Source organism: Camellia sinensis, chromosome 10 (genome assembly GCF_055761805.1).
Source record: "Camellia sinensis isolate YWXY chromosome 10, ASM5576180v1, whole genome shotgun sequence".
NCBI lineage: Eukaryota > Viridiplantae > Streptophyta > Magnoliopsida > Ericales > Theaceae > Camellia > Camellia sinensis.
This window is the reverse complement of record NC_138970.1, coordinates 2,490,821-2,515,043: the sequence shown is the minus strand read 5'-3', so window position 1 is coordinate 2,515,043 and position 24,223 is coordinate 2,490,821. Positions and strand designations below refer to the sequence as shown.

General features: G+C 35.1%; 1 protein-coding gene and 1 pseudogene across 2 annotated transcripts; both read left to right on the top strand.

Moving 5' to 3' along the window:
- The first annotated feature begins 817 nt into the window (after positions 1 to 817).
- On the top strand, positions 818 to 13,486 carry LOC114318374 (T-complex protein 1 subunit theta-like; annotated as a pseudogene). The gene is made up of 13 exons (XR_014341544.1): positions 818 to 1,049; positions 1,834 to 2,095; positions 2,193 to 2,339; positions 2,429 to 2,590; positions 4,144 to 4,218; positions 5,207 to 5,343; positions 6,076 to 6,148; positions 6,235 to 6,312; positions 6,415 to 6,537; positions 6,733 to 6,827; positions 7,734 to 7,943; positions 11,741 to 11,798; positions 13,103 to 13,486. The product of XR_014341544.1 is annotated as a T-complex protein 1 subunit theta-like (transcript).
- Positions 13,487 to 16,391: 2,905 nt separating this feature from the next.
- On the top strand, positions 16,392 to 22,305 carry LOC114308788 (TATA-box-binding protein). The gene is made up of 9 exons (XM_082890744.1): positions 16,392 to 17,146; positions 18,105 to 18,192; positions 18,479 to 18,550; positions 19,016 to 19,066; positions 20,520 to 20,564; positions 20,693 to 20,785; positions 21,047 to 21,148; positions 21,241 to 21,314; positions 21,969 to 22,305. Coding segments are annotated over exons 1-9 (603 nt in total). The 5' UTR covers positions 16,392 to 17,069; the 3' UTR covers positions 21,970 to 22,305.
- Positions 22,306 to 24,223: the final 1,918 nt, after the last annotated feature.

Below are 24,223 nucleotides of genomic sequence, written 5' to 3'. Positions count from 1 at the left end.
AAACAAGCAAAGTGATTATTATTTTGTGTTACATATATTGCGACATAAAATTTAAAATAATCAAATATATGCACATAGACATAAATGTAAATAACTAAATATTATTATTATTTTTAGATACATCAAAAAGGAAATAACTAAATTTTATTATTATGTATATTTATTTAAATTATATTTGTATAGCACAATAGGATTAAAATTATAATTTATATGTTGCATACACATAAATAATTTAATTAAGTTTATGGCATGTTAATTAAAAATTAAATTGTTAGTTAGGAGTAAAACATGAAGGTGCTATTTATTATTATATAGAGTATATTTAAAAAAGAATAAATTATAAATACGCTCCTAAGATTTTCTTAAAATACGAATCGTCCTCTTATGATTATGAAAATTACATTTCATTCTTGAGATTACTATTTTCATAAAAAATTGCCCATTTTATTGAGAAATCATTAACTCAATTAACTATTTTTAATGATGTTAGAAATATGTTTCAACTAATAATTTAAATAATTTTATTATTATATATAAATTTTATTTTTTTAATTAATTTTATTAAATAAAAATTTTTAATAAGTAATATTTGTAATTTTTCAAATTATATAAGATAATCTATACTTAAAAAGCAAACCTTTATAATTTATCCTTTAAAAAAAAATTGTTACCAGGTGTCATTCAATAGAACTCCAATTGGCTGTTATTTTCCAAGGTTATAGCCCCGTGTAATCTTAGCGGGGCCTTTTTAAATCGATGAGCACAGAGACACAGGCAGCAGAGGAGTGAAGTTCTAGGTTTTCTTTAGGTTTCCCGCCCTTTTCGACCAAAGTAGAGTACACACCACCGAGCTCATTTGCTAGGGTTTCTCTCTCTCTCTGTTTTTCGTAGTTGGAAGAAAATGGTGTACCAAATGCCACCATATGGGATTCAATCAATGCTGAAAGAAGAGCACAAGCATATGTCTGGACTGGACGAAGCTGTGCTCAAGAACATCGATGCCTGCAAACAGCTCTCTACCATCACCAGAACTTCTCTCGGTCCCAATGGTACTCCTATTCTCTTTGTTTCTCTCTACCCTCTTTTAGATCTCTTCATACTCATAATTTCCTCCATGCCTTTTACTTTGACAAGATTTGTACATTCACTTGCATGTATGCAAAATTTTGAGTGTCTCGGATATGTAAAGAGGCTACTTGTTTTCTGAAATGTGTAGATAAGTAGATTTGCTTGTTTGTGATTTACATATTTCAAAATTTCTTCATCTAAATATGAAAAAATATTCGTTCAAGTGCTGGATTTGAGTTAATTGTCATTCAATTTAACATAAAATAGACATCATTTTGAATTTCCGGAGAGTTTGTTGGTCCCTTTATGTACTCTATTGCTTAAACGTTGGTGTGTGGAAACAATTACCACTTAAGTTTTGTGAGGAATTAAAACTTGAATTGTTTGATTGAATAATTTGTAGGGGGAGAACATTCTACAACACTCTAACCATAAAATGCTAGTACCCTGTGTTTGAACCAAGGGTTTGGGTAGGGATTTGTAGAGGGAAAATAAAAGGAGGAGGGAAGGTGAATGAAATATAAGTTTTTTTCTATATTTTATTTTTTGGGTTAAATCCTTAATCGAAACAAAGCCTGTGGGGGGGGGGGGGGGGATCCTTATGCAATACTTACTTCAATTAAAGATTAAAGACTTACTTCGCAGAACTGGTATTTCAACGCCTGTGGTTTTTGCTATTGTAGAAGCAGTTTAAGTCTTAATTTTAGTGAACTTCTGGAATATTCCGTCTTTCTGTTTTTATCGTGAATGCATTGATATATTCAGGTATGAACAAGATGGTTATCAATCATTGGACAAGCTTTTCATTACAAATGATGCTGCCACTATTGTGAATGAACTTGAGGTTCAGCATCCTGCAGCCAAGATTTTGGTTTTGGCGGGCAAGGCTCAACAGGAGGAGATAGGAGATGGAGCTAATTTGACTGTTTCGTTTGCTGGGGAGCTCCTTCAAAATGCTGAGGAGCTCATAAGGATGGGATTGCACCCAAGTGAGATAATCATAGGCTACACGAAAGCAATTAATAAGGTTTGCCAATCTTACTGTGTCCGGAATCACTTGTATTTCTTATGTACAAAAAGTACAAGTAATTGTTATATCTCATTATCTTTTACCATGCTTGCAGACTATTGAAATCTTGGATGAATTGGTTGCAAAAGGTTCTGAAAAGATGGATGTAAGGAATAAGGATGAAGTTATTAAACGAATGAAAGCTGCTGTTGCTAGCAAGCAATTTGGGCTGGAGGATATTTTATGTCCTCTTATTGCTGAGGTGAATCTTCCCTACCTTTGCCATTGTTGTTTTTAGCAATAGCATTAGGTATATTAGATTCTAACTATCGGTGTATGGCTGCAATATAGGCTTGCATACAAGTATGCCCCAAGAATCCTGCAAACTTTAATGTGGACAATGTCCGGGTTGCAAGGCTTTTGGGTGGAGGTTTGCATAATTGCACTATTGTTCGAGTTATGGTTCTGAAGAATGATACTGTTGGGTCCATAAAGCGAGTAGAGAAATCCAAGGTAGGCTCCAATCTATCCATTTTCTTAAAGTCTTTTCAGTTTTCATAGACATTTTTCTCTCGCGCACTGATGTTGAACCGTAGGATATATTGCAATTTTTTTCCACCTATGATCTTATCTTGAATTTCTTCCAGTTCTGTAGTTTTTTACTTTTATTTTTTCCCTTGAGGAAAATTTCAATTTTCTTGTTTGATGCTTGGAATAGGATAGGGAACTTAGTTTAGTACGTGTCATTCTCTGACTGCTATTCATATATAAGGTTAAACTTTTACTTGCTATTATTAACCTTTATTTGGATGCTATTGCTTTTGTTACGTAAATGATTTATATGGTGGAATGGGTTTATGGAATTTCTCAAGTAAGGAAATAATTTGAAGCAGTATCAAACTCCAATGATTTACATGTAGAATGAATTGTTATTGGCACTTTTTGTTTGATAAATTAAATCATTGTGATTCCCTTGCGGGAAAGAATTTAGGTGTGTTCATGGACCGAATTGGTATTGTTTCAAAGTGAATTTGGCACCAAACTGATCCATATAGTTCTAGAAAACTTGGAACCAAAACCAGACTGTTGAAGCTATGCAACTGACCCACAGTTTGGTTCTGTTTTCATTCTACAGTTCAAGGTTATTTTATTCCAGAAGGTCCCAAATATAAATCAATAGAAGATCAATTAATTGCAACAAAATTTAACATGAACATCTAAAGTGTGCATGTGTAGTGCATGTGTGTATAAAAATATACAAATCTACTTGGTTAGATTAAATGTGATATCAAATTAAATTGGGTTGATCAATTTGCAGCCTTTGTGGAAATCATTGTATTACATGTTTCTGGAAGTTCTCTTGCTACTCGATTATATAAAAGGCCTAGATGCGGGTCTCCAAAGCGTACTATTCAAACCTGTACTAGGACCGGGAAAAAAAAACAAGAATGGCATCTTTTAACGATTATGATCCTAAGGGTTAAACCATTGTAACATATTTTGGGGTTTCTATATCGCCTTGTGTAGCTCAACTTCTTGCTTGCAGTATTTGCATAATTCTTTGGTGGGCATATTATTCTGCAAGTCATCACAATCACAAGATGTTTAAATTAGGCAGTTTCTTACGTGTGGCAGTGTACAGACTCATGGGTCCTCGCCCTTCTCTCTTTCCCTTGTTTTTCCACATATTAAATGTTGCCTAGAAGTTTATATCTACCTGATGCGAGATAGATTACACTCATCAATTTTTAGTGGACTAACTACTATCAATAATATTCTGTGATCATTATTTATCAAAAAATAATAAGAATAATATTCTATGATCATTTTGATATTGTAATTGTAGTTGAAGGTAGGTTGTAATTGTATTTTTGTGATTGCATCTTAAAAAGCTCGTTGTGAAATGGTTTTATAGACTATCAACACAATTCTTTGGCCGTATGAGCAAATTATGTGAATGACGACTTTATATGTATAGGCCAAAGATGAATGGGTATATTGCTTTGAAGTGGAAATTCATTGTGTATCAAGTTACTGAACTTCACTTGTTATTCATAATTTTGTAGGTTGCTGTGTTTGTTGGTGGTGTTGATACATCTGCAACTGAAACAAAAGGAACAATCCTTATTCATAGTGCTGAGCAGGTACATTCTTGTCTACATTCTACCATGTGCTTTCTGTACTTTACTATTTCTGATGTCTTCCTTAGATAATCATGCCTAATTCTTTTTATTTTGGTGGTGGTGGTGGTGGTGGGGGTGGAGTTGGGGGTGTTGTGTGTGAACCTAAAAGTGCTTCTTTTCTTATAATGTGCAAAATTGTCTTGATACATAATTGACTTGTTTACTACTTATTCAAAGCTAATAATTGAAAAAACTATAAGTGTTGACAAACGGCTTATCATCTTGCAAGTGACAGTTTAGTCGATAACTTGGAGCTTAACTGCCTGCTTTGCTCATTGGACTCACTCTTTTGATTGCAGCATGTGTTTTTAGTTAACATATTGGTTGTGAGTCTGGATAGGGTATTTGTGCATTGAGTTGAGAATGCTTTTAATATATATATTTTTTCAGTTTCCCCAAAGGTCCTGGCTTTCGATAGCATTTGATTGTTTGTTTGTTTTGGTTTGGCTTAAATGAGTTGTTGTCATTCAGAATTGAAAGAATTTGTGCATAGGTTTTCCACTCAGTGTTAGTTGAGTAACTAATTTACCTTGTGTGTAAATCCTCAAGAAATATAGGATCCAACTAGCTCTGAGAATGGATAGATGTTAATGATTGCTAACTTTTTCATTGGTGTGTACTGCTGACAGTGATGATGTCTCATGAGTTGATTTATTGAGATGGCATCTTCTCAGTTTCCTTCTTTTCCTATTTGCCTCCGGTGAATGACTATATGTTGTGATGTACATTATATCTTGGTTCTGTTGTTGGATGCACCGGCTGTTATGTAATTCTTCGTTCACTGTTCTTTGGATTGTCAATGCATGCTTGGATTCAGATATTTTTCTATAGCTTTTTTGTAACAATTGATGCATATACTTGTAGTCAGATATTGTTTGTATAGCTTCTTTCATTATTTGATGCTAAATTTTCCTGGCAATCTTCCTCTTGTCATTTTGGAATCCTCCAACTAGAGAATTATGCAAAAACTGAAGAAGCCAAAGTTGAGGAGCTCATCAAAGCAGTTGCAAACTCAGGTGCCAAGGTTATTGTTAGTGGAGCAGTAGTTGGAGAGATGGCACTGCATTTCTGTGAGTGTTACAAGTATATTGTCTCTCCAACCTTTTTTTTTCTTTGTCATTTTCATTTGCTATCATGTTTCTATTGAACCTGTGGCCAAAAGTATTTACCAACAATTGTGGTTTGAATAGTTTTGAAAGATGGTTAATGCTCCATGTTACACAATTATTTTTCCAGTTGGAATGGTCCTTGTTACATGTGTATGATTCTCACTGCTTATATGTAAACATATTAGAATCATAGCTAAGGCAACACTGTAAAGGTATTGTGTATATTCGGAGACATACAAGATTCTTTTCCTTCTGAAGCAGCAGCTGATTTTTAATGGATAGTTGCAATTGTAACTCAATATTTTTTTCTTCCACTTTCGTAGTTGGTGAAGTGAATAATGTCCCTTAAATAACCCTCTAGTGATGCATTTACAGACATCAGCTATCATTCTCACATCCTCTCTTGTATTCCTGTCAGTGTATGTATAATATTTTTGGTAAGCGTGTCTGTGTATCCATGTCCATTAGACAATATCATCTACATCTTTTTATTTGTCAGTATTTTATTTTATTCCTTTTCTTTTTTTTTCTGTTGATTTTATTCTGATTGGTATGCATGATGCAACGTTGTCATTCCCCATCCAATTTGAAGCCAAGTTCTATACGGGAAATTTCTATTATGTAGTGCTACCACCTTACATATGCTCTTCTGGAGGTTCTCTTAAGCCTGCTTTACTAATCTAATTCACAACAAATTTATTCACAGGCTTATGGTCTTAAAAATCAGCTCCAAATTTGAACTGCGACGATTTTGCCGTACAACTGGTGCTGTTGCTCTTGTAAGCATACTAGCGCATTTGCATTTCATTCGGTGCAAAAATTTATTTGACCTCTTTCTCATGTTCTTATTAAATTTTGGAAACAGTTGAAGCTTGGCCCACCAAATCCAGATGATTTGGGGTACGTTGATTCTGTGTCAGTGGAGGAAATTGGCGGTGTTAGGGTATGATCAAGCTGCTTTTGGTTTTAATTTTGTTGGGCTTTTTCCTTGTGTTTCTTCATCTTCTTCTCCCCCAACATGATCTTTATATCTAATAAATAATAGGTCACCATTGTGAGAAATGAAGATGGTGGAAACTCCGTATGCACTGTGGTCCTACGAGGAAGTACCGATAGTATATTGGATGACCTTGAAAGAGCAGTGGATGATGGTGTGAATACATACAAGGTAATTCTATCTATAACACATCTATGATACTTATTTTAGGTAGGTCATCTTTTACCTGTCATTTTTATTTGAATCTATCCTTCACTTCATAAAAAGTGTTGCATATTGATTTTTTTTTTTAAATAAGTGTTGCATCGGTTTCTACTGAACCTTAAGGAGCTAATCTGAATGTGGCTTTATGCATCTTTGTGCCAGGCAATGTGCAGGGACAGCCGTATGGTACCTGGAGCTGCAGCTACTGAAATTGAGTTGGCTAGAAGACTGAAGGAGTTTTCTTTCAAGGAAACAGGGTACATAGTTTCCTCTCTCTCCATAGATAGATAGATATGAGATATGCCATGTTGAGATATATTTTATGATGTATATATTGTGATATGATGCATGGTTGAGAATGTTTGTGATGCTCATGGGAGTGCCTAATTTAATGTACTCATGTGCTTCAAGGTTGGGTGAATTGTCTATGTATTTTTTTTGCATGTCCAACATGCTACATCACTGTTTTTGGAGATCTGTGTAACACTATGGTAGATGATGACAGTATCCTGGGGAGGTTCCAGAGAAGAAGCTTGAATTCTGTTTTGATCATGTTTGTCAAAATTGTGTTTCTTCTTAGTTGTTACTCATCTTACAGCAGGCTTATTCAGCACATATTAGAGTCATTTCCACCCCCATTTATCATTTGAGACAATTGTTTTACACATTCTAAGATCATGGTTGTTAAAATCCGGATCCTATGTAGGATTGGTGAGAGGGTCTTGTGCATAATATTCTGCTTTCTGTTAAAAATAAAATAAAAATGCAAACAAGGATGATGTGTATTAAAAGTAAAAAACTCAGCATCTTACTTATGAACCTACCTATCCTGCTATAACACCGATTCTACAATGATTTAGATTGTTTTGGCAATTTAGGATCTTATGATCCTACGATCTAGATCGCGATTTTGATAACCATGTCTAAGATGTCTGTGCAAAATAGATGTTACCTTTATGATTTGTTGATTAGTGCTTATCTCAGCTGATGGCTATATTTCAAAACCGTACGTTTTATTATTACCTGTGCATTGGATATTTCTTCTACTAAACTAATGATTGTGAACTGGCTAAATATGTAGTTTTTCTTCTTTTGCATAAAGATTCACTGTGCGTAGTGTTTCCACTTGCTCGGTGATAGGATTTAACACTCTTTCTTTGCAGATTGGATCAATATGCTATTGCAAAATTTGCTGATAGCTTTGAGATGGTACCTAAAACCCTGGCTGAGAATGCTGGCCTGAACGCAATGGAAATAATATCTTCTTTGTATGCTGAACACGCTTCTGGAAACACCAAGGTAGGCATTGACTTGGAGGAAGGTGTATGCAAGGATGTCTCTCCCATGAACATTTGGGACCTGCATGTCACCAAGTAAGCTACTTCTCACTGTCTTAAAGCCATTTATTCTTTCCTTCTAAGAGCTTCTTCAATGGTATGGTAAAAAGCTTGTTGTTGTCAAAATATAGCATGGTATATATGGTATAAAAATCATTGTTTGCTTATATATAGTATATGTATCATCTTTTTGGTGTATATGAAAGTTTTATGTATAAAGAAAGCGAAAGAATTGTGTATTGAAATGTTGTATTGAATGTTATTGATCGATATTACAAAGGTTCAGTTGAACTCCTCTATATAGGAGAGGAGCCGAAAGTTGCACTAATAAAATAAAGTAAAAGGAAAAGAAATATACCCTACTAACAGCTGATATACACTAACATAGAATAATATACTAACAGCCCCCCTCAAACTCAAGGAGGATAGATACTAGCCAACTTGAGTTTGGAGAGAGTAACAAAACAGAAAAATAAGCTGACAAATTAAAAATGGGATAGGAGACACTGTATGGTTGTGTCAGACCGATGTAGCAGACAGTTTATGGGGTCATGTCGGACCGTTGTAGCAGACAGTTTACGGGGTCATATCGGACCGTTGTAGCAGACACTGTGTGGTCGTGTCAAACCGATGTAGAAGACAGTTTACGGGGTCATGTCGGACCGTTGTAGCAGACATTGTGTGGTCGTGTCAGACCGATGTAGAAGACAGTTTATGGGGTCATGTCGGACCGTTGTAGAAGACAGTTTATGGGGTCATGTCGGACCGTTGTAGAAGACAGTTTATGGGGTCATGTCGGACCGTTGTAGAAGCTGACCGGAATCAATGTCGGGACAGTTTATGGGGTCATGTCGGACCGTTGTAGCAGAGGTTGTGGTGGTGCACCAAGGGGGCGACTTAGGGAGTGCGCCATGAGCGACTTATACATGATACTGTGTATAACCCCCCCTCAAACTCAAATAGGTGTGAAGATAGAAACCTATTTGAGGTTGAAACAAAGGGATTGATAAAGCTGACCGGTGTAGAAGACACTGTATGAGTGTGTATATAGGCTGCCCAAAAAAAAATATACATGGATGTAGATATCGAGCCCTCAAAAGTCGTGCCCTCAAAAGGTGTGCCCAATCTGTCAAAAGGCGTGCCATCAAAAGGCGTGCCCGATGCATCAAAAGGCGTGCCAGATATGATGGCGAGGCACGTGAGTGCTTTGGCTGGCGTGCCCGTTTGTTTGGCGTCAAGAGGCGCGCGATGCGCGTGGCTGCCTCGGCTATTTAACCAAGACAGAGCCTGAGGCCGAGGCAGAAGCAAGAAACTTGCGAAATCCTCTGTAAAACTCTTCGTTGTGCTGAGAGAGAGAGAGGCTGTAACACTGTTGTGCTGAGAGAGAGAGTCTGTAACACTCTGTTGCGAGAGAAAATGGCTTCGTTGTCCCGTGGTCTGCTGACTCTCTTTCCCGACCTCAACGAGTCAACAAGAGAGATAACGGGTGCGGTGTCCCGTGAACCTCAACCAAACACCACTGGGTTTGCTCCATTGAACTTTCCGATGCAGTCGGTGGAGCAAAAAATGGCAGTGCAAACGGATGTGGAGGCTAATCAGTATACTTTGAAGGCATGTGTGGAGTCCATGACGGCGGTCACAAACTTGTCGCACCGGCTGCAGAGTAGGACAAATGAGGTGCAGTAGTTAAACTCCCAGCTGGCTCTGCTCCAACGCATGTATAAGGATGCGCGAGCAGAGATAAGCGTGCTAAGGGCAGAAAACAAGGAGCTGATGCGGAAGGCCACCGTGATGTTCCGATTTGGAGGGCCGCCATATGCGGCAGTGGAGGAGCAGGGAGTAGTGATCATGCCCAGTGGAGTGGGAAACACGGAGGCAACACCGGCAAGGGTCGCCCAGGACGGAGGCAAAAAGAAGAGACCCGTAGCAGAGTAGAGAAGAAAAATCCCACTGTGGTGGGTGTGGTTGATTTGTTTGTGTTTTTTTTTTTTTTTTTTTTTTTTTTGTTTTGATGTAAAATGGTGAACGGGGGAGCCCCGACATGAATAAAAGGAGGTTGGTGTGCAAGTCGTCTTCGGCTGTTTTTTTTTTTTTTTTTTTTCATTCAAAAAAAAAAATAAATAAATAAAGAAAGAAATAAAGAAAATAAAAGAAAGAAAGTGGAGTGCAAAAGGTGGATACTGCCAGTGAAAAACATGAGGGTAGTAAGGAGACCATTTTTTGTTTTTTTTTTTTGTTGTTTTTTTTTTTTTAATAATAATAAAAAAATGAGACCACTGGGGTGGGCGTGTGAATAAAAAAAAAAAAAAAAAAAATGAGACCACATGCGTTGTGTGAGTGGGTGGTCTGTGGCAATGGGGTGCTGGGTGTTGAAAAACTGTGTATTTTTTTTTTTTTTCTTATTATTATTTTTCGGACCGCATTCAGAACCCACACATGCTTTCCCTTACTATATTACTATTATTGTTATTATTAAACAAAAGAATAGTGAGTGGGGAACAGGAGTGGGTTATGGGTTGGAGAATCGCAGCTGGGATGGGGATGATGGGTTCTCTGCCACTCCTCATGTAAGCATGAACTGATTCGGGTTGTTGGAGAACCAGTCTAGGTGTTAGTGGAGTTGGCAAATCCGTGTGGGTCTATTAGAAGGCAAAAACGCAGCATCATTTTGTTTACTCTCTCCCTCTTTATCCACATCCTCCAAGCCATCCTCAATCGGCTCCTCCGTAAACCCCCATCATCAACAAGCTTCAAGACACCTTCGCTCCCATCAGCGGTGGCAGCGAGCTTCCGAAGATTGAGTTGCCTCAGGTGGCGGTGCTGATCTGCTGCGTGGTGGTACTGGTGTGGCGGCGATCGGCCGGCCAGAAGTCTTCCAAGGTGGCCGAGCCTTTGAAACCTCTGACGGTGACGACGGATCCGGAGCCGGAACCGGAGGTCGATGACGGAAAGACGAAGGTTGTCATCTTCTTTGGCACACAGACTGGTACCGCAGAAGGATTCGCCAAGGCACTTGCTGAGGAAGGTAAAGCGAGATACGAAAAGGCAATATGAGCATTTCAACAAGATAGCAAAAATCGTGGATGAGGTCCTTGATGTAGCAGGTTGTGCTGTCTGTGTTTTGTGCACTCAGTAGGTTGAAGAAAGGAAATTTCAAGGTATGTGTAGAAAATTTTAGCAGATTAGGTTGAGGTCCGGCGGGCGGCCAAGGCGAGGTTGCCGCCCGCCGGTGAAGCGAAAAATACTAAGTTTTTAACTTAGCTCTGATACCATGAAAGTTTTATGTATAAAGAAAGCGAAAGAATTGTGTATTGAAATGTTGTATTGAATGTTATTGATCGATATTACAAAGGTTCAGTTGAACTCCTCTATATAGGAGAGGAGCCGAAAGTTGCACTAATAAAATAAAGTAAAAGGAAAAGAAATATACCCTACTAACAGCTGATATACACTAACATAGAATAATATACTAACAGTATAGTCTATTGGTTATGAACTTAGGGGGACTTTTAACTAGTATATTTGTCGGCTTTTTGTTTTTAAATTTTCATGCTAAAGTAATTTACATATATTAACTTCGTTATTGTGATCCAACCTTTTCTTACTTTTTTGATCATATTGTGTGTACCTGAAGTATTTGTCCAAAGTGTTTTGAAGCTGAGGCAAGGTTGGACTTGTCCTGGCCTTTAACACTAATATACCCTGCTTGAGTTGTTCTGAAAATACATGGCAGAAAATACTTATTCACAGTTACTTAGATGAGGGATTGGTATGCATGCCATGCTAAAATTTTGACTCATTTTATGTGATGCAAACTATTTTGCTGTTTACAGGTTTTTTGCTCTCAAATATGCTGCAGATGCTGCTTGCACTGTGCTGCGTGTAGATCAGGTAAGCCATTAACTACTGGTTTCATGGTTTATTTCTTCTGAGATACCACCTTTGAATTGACTATTGAATCCCTCATCTCTGGCTGTTCAATTCATCCTTAATGATTTCATTTTGAGGGGTGAAGTTTATAAATCAAGATGTGATGGGATTTATTTGGGCCGTTAAAAGGAACAAATCAAACTTGTTCAAATCAAAGAACTAAAGAATTCAGAGGCTCCTTGAACAAACTTGTTCAAATCACAATGCAGTAATAGGTCATCAACATAATACTGAATTGGTGGAGAGAGTAAATTCTCTTGAATGAACAATATGTGAAGTACTGATCCCTAGTGGGAAGAAATATTTTTATTTTGTGATGGACAATGAGTTCAATGAACATGTATCATCAAAGACTACAGGATTGGAGTACGCAAAATATAGAGAAAAATACAAGGAATTTAAACTTGAGAATATTGTAGACACTTGTAAAATTTGTCCAATAATACATAAATCAAGGGGTCCATTTTGGCAAAAACGGCTGTTACGTATATTTTGGCTTTTGGGAGGGGAGACCAAGTAAGAGAACTAAAGAGAAGTGAATAATGAACTTTAGACCAAGTAAGAGAACTAAAGAGAAATGAATCATGAACTTTAAAACATGTAGTTAATGAATATGCATGACAGGAGATGACAAAAAATTTAAGCGGAAATTACAAGACAGTAGGAAATGGGGAAATATTTACCAAAAGATGGGGGGTGCACCTTTTGCTGTGGTTTTGTTGCACAGAAAAAGTTGCAGCCCCATGTGTTTGTAATTATTTTTGGTTTTTTACACTGAATTGTATTTTCCCAAAAATTTAATTAGGTGCGTCACACTGAAAGACACATCAGTCAAAACAATATTTGAAAAACTTAAATCAACTGCTGAAAATGATTTGGGCATTGTGGTAAAATCTCCATTAGCGTGAGATGCCAGTGCCATAACAAATTTACCTGTGTGATCCACTAGAGTGTTGAGAGGAAATTGGTTGAAATGTGGATTTGATGCTTGGGTTAAAAAGCAGAACTGTTGTTTCCAAAACTTTTTTTTATTTTGTTTGTTCTGGTGGGGAGGGGAATTTGGTTTGACAGACCAAAATCAAAAGGCTACTTAGAGCTGTCACCAAATACGGAAATGATTTGTCCAGTGATTTTTAGTCTATCTATTGGAGCTTATTGTTTTTGCAATATTTTTTTTTATCTTTTGGAAGTGTAGTGTCAACCCATGCAGTCCACCTGGTGTCATTTCTTTTATTAAATCATCCCTTGACTTGTATATACTGCAGATTATAATGGCAAAACCAGCTGGTGGCCCAAGGAGGGAGCAGCCTGCTGCGGGGATGGATGAGGACTATGGTTTTGTATGAGCTTGGGGCAAGTGACTGTAATGACCATGCTTGGGCTATGCTTTTGTTCCTTTTGCATGCCAAAGACACAGCCTAAGAAATTTTTGTTTTAAAATGGCATAGATGGTGTTCTTTCTTGTATAATTTACTTGTATTTTATTTTATTTTTTTGTGGAAAAAAAAATTGAAGTTTGTTTTTGGGGTGATCCTAATTTTTCTTGCATTAGTGCTGTGGTGCTGAACTTAAAACTGATACCAGGGATACCACTTGGCATTTAGCATTTAAATTGTTTGGTTGAAATCTTAGAGCCTGATTTCCAATTACTGTCTGGGGGCAGATTTTATTTTTTCAATTTATTTATTATTTTTTTTCCATTCAGTGGGTGAATTTCTCTCTTCAAAATAGAAATTGTAACGACTATTAGTATTGTTTGTGTACTCTCTAACTATTAGCACTGTTTCAACGCATAATTTTCAGGTATCAACTTCACAGATGTTGACTAAGGGCCCAAGTAACATTGAAACAAATGGCATGGGGAAAAAGAAAACAGGCATGCATTTAATCTTTTTCATAGGCATTTCCTCGATCAATTGATAAGCATTGGCCTACCAGCATCAACCAATATCCACTCGCCATCACACATTACTATGGTGCACCCATTTTGCTGAAGCACTAGTATTACTGGTATGAATCAGTATTGCCTTTTTTTTTTTTTTTTTTTTTTTTTTCTCTCGTGTTTTTTGTTTTATTTTTAGTGAATATTTTTAAAATTTAAAATATTTTTTAGATGTACTTTACCTAGATGTATCTAAAAAGTAAAATATTTGTAAAAAAATATTTTAAAAAATTAATAAATACACAAAAATATGAAAAATATATTGAATTTTCGTTTTTTTTTATTTTATATTTTTTGTTTTTTAGCGAATTTTTCAAAGTTTTTTTTTATGAAAATTATACTTTTTAAGTGTATTTATGTTAGGTGTATTTAAAAATTAGAAAAAAAAATTGTTTAAAATATTAAAAAAATATGATAAATTACAAATACACTTTTTGAGATTTGTTTAAAATACGAATTGTCTCTGTGGTTTGTGAAATTACAAATACCTCCTTGTTAGATTTTTTTTTAAATCATAATTAATTGAAAAAGTGAAAATTTTAACTGTTCACATATACAATAATAAAATTATCTAAATTATTAATTGAAATAAAATTTTAACATTATTAAAAATTATTAATTAATTTGATGATTTATTAATAAAAATACATATTTGTTATGAAATTAAAAAACTTAGAGAGCATAATGTAATTTCTACAATTATAAGGAGTAATTTATAATTTAAATAAATCTTAAGGGACGTGTTTGTAATTTATTCTAAAAAAATTTAATAAAAATAAAAAAAATACAAAAAATAAAAGAATAGCTTTTTCTTAAATTTTTTTTCAAAAAACTAAAAACAAACATGATGATTGCTATCTCTACAATTCTGTTCTTCGGCCAAATTCTTAGTCCACAAGCACATCTGCTAGCCCCTATCCAAATTGCCCGTTACCCAATACTAGCCACCAACCTCTCTTTTTCTCTTTTTACACTATTTTTCTCTTTCAATGGGCTATCTCTGCCACGGTCACCACCATCACCACCCACAATTTACTTCTAGTTTTGTAAGTCGCACTTTCAACTACACCTGTACTCGAATTGTTCACCCCTTCATGTCTTTTTCCTTTTCTCTTTTTCTTTTTTTTTTGTTGTATAGTTGCACCTTTATATTTTTCCATCTCCTTCAATAGCCATTACGGGAGAGAGTTGTAATATAGTTATATGATAGGGTTCATCGATGTATTATAATTTGGTGATGGTAGATTTTGATAATTAGTTATGTTTTTGCACTATCAGTGATTTAAGAATAGTACTACATCATCTAATGAGAAAAATAGAGAATTAATAAGAACTACCGCTATCTTTCAATTTGCCCACAACTACTTAGATGTGTAGTGAAAATGGATAATGACTCATGATAATAAGAGAGTGTCGGCCAGAGTGAAAATTTTGATAGGAAAAATGAGAAAGAGAATGATAATAAAGAAGAAAAATAGATGTTTGATTATTGGTAAAGAGTTGTTAAGGGGTATTTGGTTATCTGCATTAGGAAAAGTTAATTTTATTATTTTTTTAATTGTGTTTTTGTAATTTAAGAATATTTTGATTATCATAATTTAAAAGGGCGGTGATTGAGGGCCCGAAAGCCGTGCCCCGAATTGCCCGAAATTTCCATTTCAGGTAAAAAAAAAAAAAAAAAAAAAGGAAAAAAGAAAGAAAAAAAGAGAACAGTTTCCAAAACTGGAAATTAGGGGTATTAGGGCCAATTTTTTTAGGGCCACCAATCATTTTCCAATTTAAAATTGATTATGAATCATCACACCACCTCTTTACTTTTTCATATGTATTTTCACAAAAAGTTAATAAGTCAATAAAATAAATCATATCCAAACTAGCTTAATATAAAAAGGAAGTCATTTTATATTATCAAGTAAAATAATGGAGGAGGTTACAATTTTAAAAACTAGAGTTGAGGTCCAGAAATTTCAAAAAAGCCATTGTGATTAAGTAGTTGTTTGAAATGTGTTATATAAGTGTAGAAATAAAATTACTCAACTCTTGAATAGTATAGACTTTTTTAACTTTTAATTTTTTTTGACTTTTTTAATTTAAGATAAATTACACTTACACCCCTTGAGCTTTGAGTTTAATACATATCGTTTTCTGACATTTGAGAAATTACACTAACCCCCTGTCATTGTAATTATTTAGACGGAATGAAAATACTAAACTTATGCACTCTTTTTTTTTCCCTTTACTTTACTTTCTTTTTTTTTCCCATTTTCCTTTATTTTTTTTAATGTAATTTTTTTTATTTTTTTATTAAGAGTTGTTACTTTTTATATAAGTAGGAGATTTGTAAGATGAGACTATTAACCACAAGAGTAGAACTGTAATATTCAAAATGTCAAAAAATAAATAGTAATTAGACCAAATTTCAAAAGGTTTCAATGTAATTCACTCTTAAATTTATCTCAAACAAAACCTAAATAAATAAAATATTTAAAAAAAATTCAGCCAAATACAACAATTTTTGAGATATCGAAACCGGCAACACCCGGTAAAGATATGAGGTCCACCGGCTGACCAATACCCTACCCGGTTACCAGCTATAAATACAAGGCTCCGGATTGATATAGATTTCCCATCGCCGCCTCTATCATCCTCTCTCTGTCTTTCCTTTCCTTTCCTCGCCTCCTCTCAGATATTTCTCTTTCTTTCTCTCTCTCAATTGTTCCATAAGATGCTTCAAATCCTCACACTACATATACTTTCATACATATAAAAACGATCGATTTCAAATTTTTTTGCCGCTGCATCTCAATTTTCTCTCACCAATTCCCATAGATTTCTCGCTCTGATCGTCTTCAAAACCCTAGATCCCCAATCCCTTGTCACGATTTCCGTTCTTCAGATCTCAGCGCTCTTGTTCATCGTTCGATCTCTGTCAAACCTTTTCGGTATCCTTCTTTGTTCTTCGTGGGAATCTCTGATCGTCCATAGACTTCAAGATTTGATAGAGATCGTCGTTGTCGAAATACGCAAACCCATAAAACATAAGTTCTGGTCTGTCCCGAGCTCTATTGTTTATCATCCAAAAACAGTAATTAATTCATAAAATCGAATTTCGTAAAAGGCGGTGAAGAGAGAGCTCGCAAGTAGATAACAACCCATCGATTGATTGAGGTCTTCATATAACCCAGAAAGATCTTTGTTGGGAATCGTTTTTTTTTTGTGTGTGTGTGTGGGGAAAAGGGTATTAGGTATTATAAATCGGAGTTTGTGTGAGAGGAGAAGAGTTTGGGGACATGGCGGATCAAGTGTTGGAAGGGAGCCAACCCGTGGATCTCTCCAAGCACCCGTCTGGCATCGTTCCTACTCTTCAGTGAGTTTCTCTTTCTCCCCCCCTCCTTTAATCCATTCATTTTCTTATCGACTGTGGAGCTGATCGACACAATATAGACGCACATAAATATACAGTTTTTGGGTTGGTTTGCATAGAGTGTTTTGTAGCCAAATTTTGTAAGCGTTGAGGTCCTGTTGTAATGGTATAATTTTTTCTAAAGGAAATAAGTAAACTGAAAGAAAGTTCATGTAAACAATTTTTTGCTCCGGATTGTAAATTTGGATGATATCTCTAATTTATAGAGGCTTTTTTGTTGCACAATTGCTTTAGCAGTTTGTTTTTAAATGTTTTATTTGTAATTACAAAGAAAAATATGCAATGCTTGGAAAGACCATGATTGGGTTTGAAATTCATTCCCTTTTAGAAGTTGGTACAAACTTGGGCTTATAGTTTTGTGTTACAAATGAATGGACACGAGGAGGATAAAAAAAATGTATTCAATTTGCTTAATTTAAAGACAGGAAAGTTTGGGATGGATGCTTTCTTGTTAGAGTGTTTCATTTGCTCTTCTCATGAAGTGGATATGATTCTGTCATTCAACATTTTGAGGAATTTTTTAAACCAAGGAGATTTTTTAATAGGGGATTTACACGGATACCTTCATGCCTATAAATTGTAAGGATGTCTTTTACATGCCTATCAATTTGTTACAGGCTATTGAATTGAAAAACTACTGAATACACATTCGCACAATAATTTTGAGTACTTGTTGCCTGAGCCATTTAAAAGTTGGGTTCACTGTATTGTGGGGATTAGGGTTTGAAATGTTGAACATAAACATAATTATTTGTTCTCAGCTAGGTGTTTATTGTCTTTTCTGTTCGGTTGAGCTGCCCTTACTTTATTGTACTGTCTTGCTAAGATACTGGCATACTTGGATTGTGAAAAATAATTGCTTTATTATGCATTCTAATTGTCATACGTCATTCCTTTCTAGGAATATTGTGTCAACAGTGAACCTCGATTGCAAGTTAGATCTCAAAGCCATTGCTTTGCAAGCTCGTAATGCCGAATACAATCCCAAGGTTTTGATACTGAACTTAACTGATTTGTGAAGTTCAATTGCATCTCCAAGTCTCTCTCTCTCTCTCTCCTCTCCCCCCCCCCCCCCCACCACACACACACACACACAATATGCCGGCACTCAAGCATTCACTTTTCTGAAGGGTGCATTTGTTTCACTTCTATAGTTTTCTGTGAAGGCGATTCCTTTATTATACCAGCCAGGTGCCGTTATCCTTTTTTGGATATTTGATTACTAACTTCTGTTCTTTTCTGCTCCTCTTTGCCTTTCCTTTTGACGCCCTGTAGCGTTTTGCTGCTGTTATTATGAGGATAAGGGATCCAAAGACGACAGCTTTGATTTTTGCCTCTGGGAAGATGGTAAGTTTTGTGAAGTTATTTGAAATCCTTCTCATAAACTACAGCATGATTTTGTGTTATCTATTGCTTTCAGAGTTTTCAGATTTATTGAATAGTTTAGAAATTTTATTGTGCCAAGGCTTGCTTACATTGGCGTTATCAGCTTTTCATGAAAACTTCTATGTTTCATGCTATTCGTTTCAACCTTTTTTAAGAAGTGATATTTGAATTTATTTGTGACCATTGTGTTGTTTCTTGGTATATTGCTTGAAGGCTTGTATAATATAGGCACATCAAATTCCGGGGATGGGAAATGGCTTAATCTTTGTTTCCTTGTGAAGATGGTGATTATTTATTTGTTGCATTGGGGTTGTTTTGGGGTTTTCAGGCTCCTATCAATCTGTTTGAGCACTAGACAAAATCACTGCTAAAGTTCTCTCTCCACTGAAAATATTTTCTCATCAAAAGTTGTCCATGCTGTATCAGGTTTGCACTGGTGCAAAGAGCGAACAACTTTCAAAACTGGCAGCAAGAAAGGTATACAATGATTTGAAATGCATTTAGCATGCAAATTAGTAAGTCTTAGTTGACCCCAAGTTATGGGACGAAGGCTTGTGGAGTTGGGTTGAAATGCAAATTTGTAAGTTTGATCAATCACCATAGCTGTAAAATTTAGGGTGAATTACACTAACGATCTCTATAATTTGGGACTTGAGAAAGGTATACAATGATTTGAAATGCATTTAGCATGCAAATTAGTAAGTCTTAGTTGACCCCAAGTTATGGGACAAAGGCTTGTGGAGTTGGGTTGAAATGCAAATTCGTAAGTTTGATCATCACCATAGCTATAAAATGTAGGACGAATTACATTAACGGTCTCTATAGTTTGGGGCTTGTGTCACTTTGGTCCCTAACTTTTCAATTGTGACATATTTAACTTTGAATTTGGAACCTTGTTTCAAATAAGGACAATTGAAGATACCATTGCTTAATTTTAAGAGTAAAATTGTCAATTTGATAAAATATAAACTAATTTGATAAAAATAAATGTCAAAAAAATATTTTTGAATTTTTAAAAATTATTTCTACCCACTAAAGATAAAATTATGTAAAATTGATAAATCTTGTGTACATTTATTTATTTCTTCATTTTTATCAAACTATTTATTATATGTTTGGATGATGATCTAGTTTTTATTTTCATTAAATTAATTTTTATTTTTTCAAAAGTCAAATATGGCAACAATTTTAATATCATTATTTAACCAATCCATTAAATCAAAAAAATTCAAAACTAAAAACATTTCATATATTAAATATATCAATTACATATTAAAATCCTAACAATCATCCATTACATGATTATTATCCAAACACATAAAAATTAATTTGATAAAAAAATAAATAAATAAATATCTAAAAGATTTATCAATTTTACATAATTTTATCTTTGGTGGGTAGAAGTAATTTTTAAAATTTTTAAAATATGTTGTTTTATTTTTGTCAAATTAGTCTATATTTTATCAAATTGACGATTTTGCCTTTGAAATTAAGCAATGGTATCTTTAATTATCCTTATTTGGAATAAGATTTAAAATTCATGATCAAATGTGTCATAATTGAAAAGTCAGGACCAAAGTAACACTAGCCCCAAGCTATAGGGACTATTAGTGGAATTCGCCCTAAAATTTAAAAAATGGTCTTTCACTTATATTCTATATCCATTTTTAAACTAAGATATTATCTGTTCATAGTATTTTTTTTTTTGGTTTTAATTTTTTTTTAAAGCTTCTTGATTGAAATCCAGGCCTGTATGTCTGTATCAGCTACAATCTTCTTGAACTGTGTTTTGAAAACTTAATCATGCAAAATCCTTCTTGTAATTGCTGATATTTTAATCATTATGATAATATTATATGCATGTATTGCATTTTGGTGACCAATGTAACTAAAGAGTTTCCTTGATCTGGCCTGAACTTTTCTCTTCTAGTATGCACGAATTATTCAAAAGCTTGGGTTTCCTGCCAAATTCAAGGTACACCACCCAACCCATCTGTCTTCTGTTCTGTGTGATAAAATACAGTTACATGTACATGCTGGTTACTGCTAGGTTGATTAATTTTTATTGTTCCCCTCATTAATTTTTATTATTCTGATATGTAGGATTTCAAGATTCAGAACATAGTTGGTTCCTGTGACGTAAAATTTCCCATCAGACTTGAAGGTCTTGCATATTCCCATGGTGCCTTTTCAAGTGTGAGTGGCAAGCCTCTTTTAAAAGTTTCTCCAACTGTTGAATATGGGTTTCTTGCAATGTTCTTTTATTAATCATAGTATCACATTCCTTTGTCTGCTGTCATTTGAGGAGTCACAAAGTAAATCAATTTTATGTCTACCTATCCGACGTTTGATGTTAAAAATTTATAATTTGTATGTAGGATAGAATGTAGACTTCTGCTGTACCATATGCTCTGAATATGCACTTTGACAGGACTCATTTGTGTTGTCTTGGTGTAGTATGAACCAGAACTATTTCCAGGCTTAATATATCGTATGAAGCAACCAAAGATTGTGCTACTCATCTTTGTTTCTGGAAAGATTGTCCTTACAGGAGCCAAGGTAATGAAGGATTTTTCTTGGTATCTATTAATATCTGGATTTTATATGCTGTTTTTCATGCCTGTCACTGGCTTGTCATTTTTTATTCACAGGTGAGGGATGAGACATATACAGCCTTCGAGAACATATACCCTGTCCTTACTGAGTTCAGGAAGAATCAACAATGGTAGCATCTCTCTCTCTCTCCACTGCTTTTTTCCACCTAACACTCTCAGGTTGTGAGAGTTCATGTTAGATTTGTATTTTTTTGCACTCCAGTTTCTGTGGTATGATCAGAATGTAGGCTTGGGTTGGGTTTCCCTGGTGGTGATGTTTGGCCATCTGAATGGCTCTTTGTATCCTTTTGGTGATGCGTCTCAAGTTTCGTTGTACATCTAGTGTGTGTGTATATATATGTATAAATAAAATTCTTGTCAAAGAAAGAAGTATTGTTCATTTGAATTTAAACTAGAAAATTTAGGGAATGGTTGGAGTGTTTAAGAAACATTTGTCTGCTGTGTGTTGTAGAAATACACAGAAACTGAAAACAGGGTCAAAATTTGGGAACTGTTTTCTGAAGTCGTATTAAATGATGTTTTTCTCTTCTGTCTTTTGTTTCTCAGTTAAGGATATTAGAATAAGAATTAATTTTCATTGTTTTTGGAGAGCGAGCTTCGGGGATCTTGATTATCAAAACTGCACAGAGAGTCTCTCAGTTTCTGAGAGATTTGGTGGATTTTGTTCATGTTTTGTCTACTTGTTATTGGACCGATAGTATGAATGCACAATTTGCTGATCTTTTGTTTGGTGTTTGATGTTTGATGTGTCCTTTTGGTGGCAGACTGTGTTTGAGGAAGGCATGAGCTCAATGGTGTTCGAGTGCAAATCACTGTTACTTTCACTGGGGCTCTTGTTGAAGGTGGTGCTCAACTGTGAATATGTGAAGACGGATATGCGGGTGATTGTAGTTGTGGGTCTGACAAGTTAAACCTTTGGGTTCTTAAAGATTCTCTCTTCTAGAGTTTTGGGTGTTGGTTGTCCCACGATGACCCTCTCAAACTTGTGTCAATTAAAATATTTGATGGATGAGAAGAAGGGACTGGAGAATAGTTTCTTTGTTTTGTTTGGTTCTTTTTTATGGGCTCCTCTTAATCAATAAGAATTCTGGTTTTTTTTTTTCTTTTTTTCTTTTCCTAATACTTTTATTGTGGTATAACTGTGACTCTTTTAGTCTAAAATTTTGGCTGTAAAGGAATACTAATTGTGGTAGTGTGGATTATTTGATAATTCTAGTGGTGGGAATATTATGGTTGCTGATGATCGTCACTGAGTCGAATGTGTTAAAAGACTGGTCATTGCTGCTGCTTGGAGACTATGCGCCTCCCATGCTAGTTGCCTGTGACTACTAAGCCAATGATTGGGCTGTGCTGTGGTCAGGTGAAACATTAATGCCAACCTTATGCGGTGGTTTGGCCTCTCAATATTTTGCACAAAAGTAAGGCCATAATTATACCAAAATGTGGATGTTTATGCAGCAGCCAGCCGCTTCAAGTGCCTGCTGTTTCTACAATATTTTTGTCTGAAAAATATCAATGAGTTGCTGGTTGCAGATTCAAATGGATCTTGCAATATGTGCATGGATGATGTTAGTTTTGCCATATGTATCCTATGCTTGAATGCCAGTAATAATACTGTGTATGAATAGAAATGTGATTCCATCCAAATCTTCTTGTTACGGCACTTGTGAAAAGATTTATTTCAAAGATACGGAATTGGATACTTCTGAGACAAAATATGCCCTTTTCCTCAGCATCCACTACTGCCACAATCTACGGCAATTCCACCACACCATTACTTTTGTTATGTTTGTTTTGGGTGGTTATGAGCTTGAGATTAGATTAATAGTCTAATAAAATTATTAATTTGATATTTGGTTAAATAATTGAAGTATGGATTAACAATCTATTCGAATATAGTATTCTATTTACGATGGACTATACATTCTGATAGAGGGGGGTGGGATATAAATTAGAGGATTAAGGGCTGGTTTGGCAATTTCAAAAAAGTTAAAAAATTACTAAAAAAATTAAAAAGTTATTACTATTCATCAAAAAAAAAAATTTAATATACAAATATTAAAATACAAATTAGTTTTGCACCAACTTAGGTATGGATGTCAACGCAAAGGCAGGAATTTTTTTTTTACATGTGTATATGAACTCGTTTGGTAAGAGGTTATTTTAGCCAATTAGTCAAAAAGTTATTAAATTAGTCAAAAAGTCAACAACCCATACCAAAAAGTCAAAGATTCTATTTTCTTTCTACTTTTTGCACATTTTTTCGTAATTAGCCAAAAAGTCATCCCAAACATACAAGTTTTTTTTACCTACCTTTTTAGCCAAATAGTCAAAAAGTTACTAAATTAGCCTGTTCCCAAACGAGGCTTTCGGACGGTAAAGTTGGGCCTGTGGGGGCCCACTATGGGTTCTGTTTTGATAATCTGAACCGCCTAATATGTAGAACTCGTCTAGTACTATATGCCTGTAAAACATCACGTCTATTGAATATCGCTAACTACATGATCCAATCAGTTTTGTATTAAAAAATGGATGGTGTTATAGTTGACAGTTGACAAAAAAACTAACACGATCAGATAGCTATCGATATCCAATCAACGCGATTTTTTACGAGCATATAGTATTCGACGATTTCTACACATTAAACGGTTCCGATTAGAAAAACGGGACCCATGGTAGGCCCTCATGGGCCGAACAACACCGTCCAGTCAAAACCCGAACATGAGGCAATCTTTTCCCATGTCCTACGCAGCCAAATGCACTGCCCAACCTGTACGGATTAATTAATTATCTTCTCCTACACACTTATTTATACAATATTTTAATACACATTTTTTCATAAAAAAGTCAAAAAGTTAATCCAAACATCCATATTTTTTCCTTAACTTTTTAGTCCAAAAAGATAAAAAGTGTATTTATTTAAGACACCACAAATAACCCCCAAGTCAAAATCTGGACTATTAGTCCCTCCCTATAATTCTAATTCAATCCAAACATAGAATAGGATATATAATCCGAA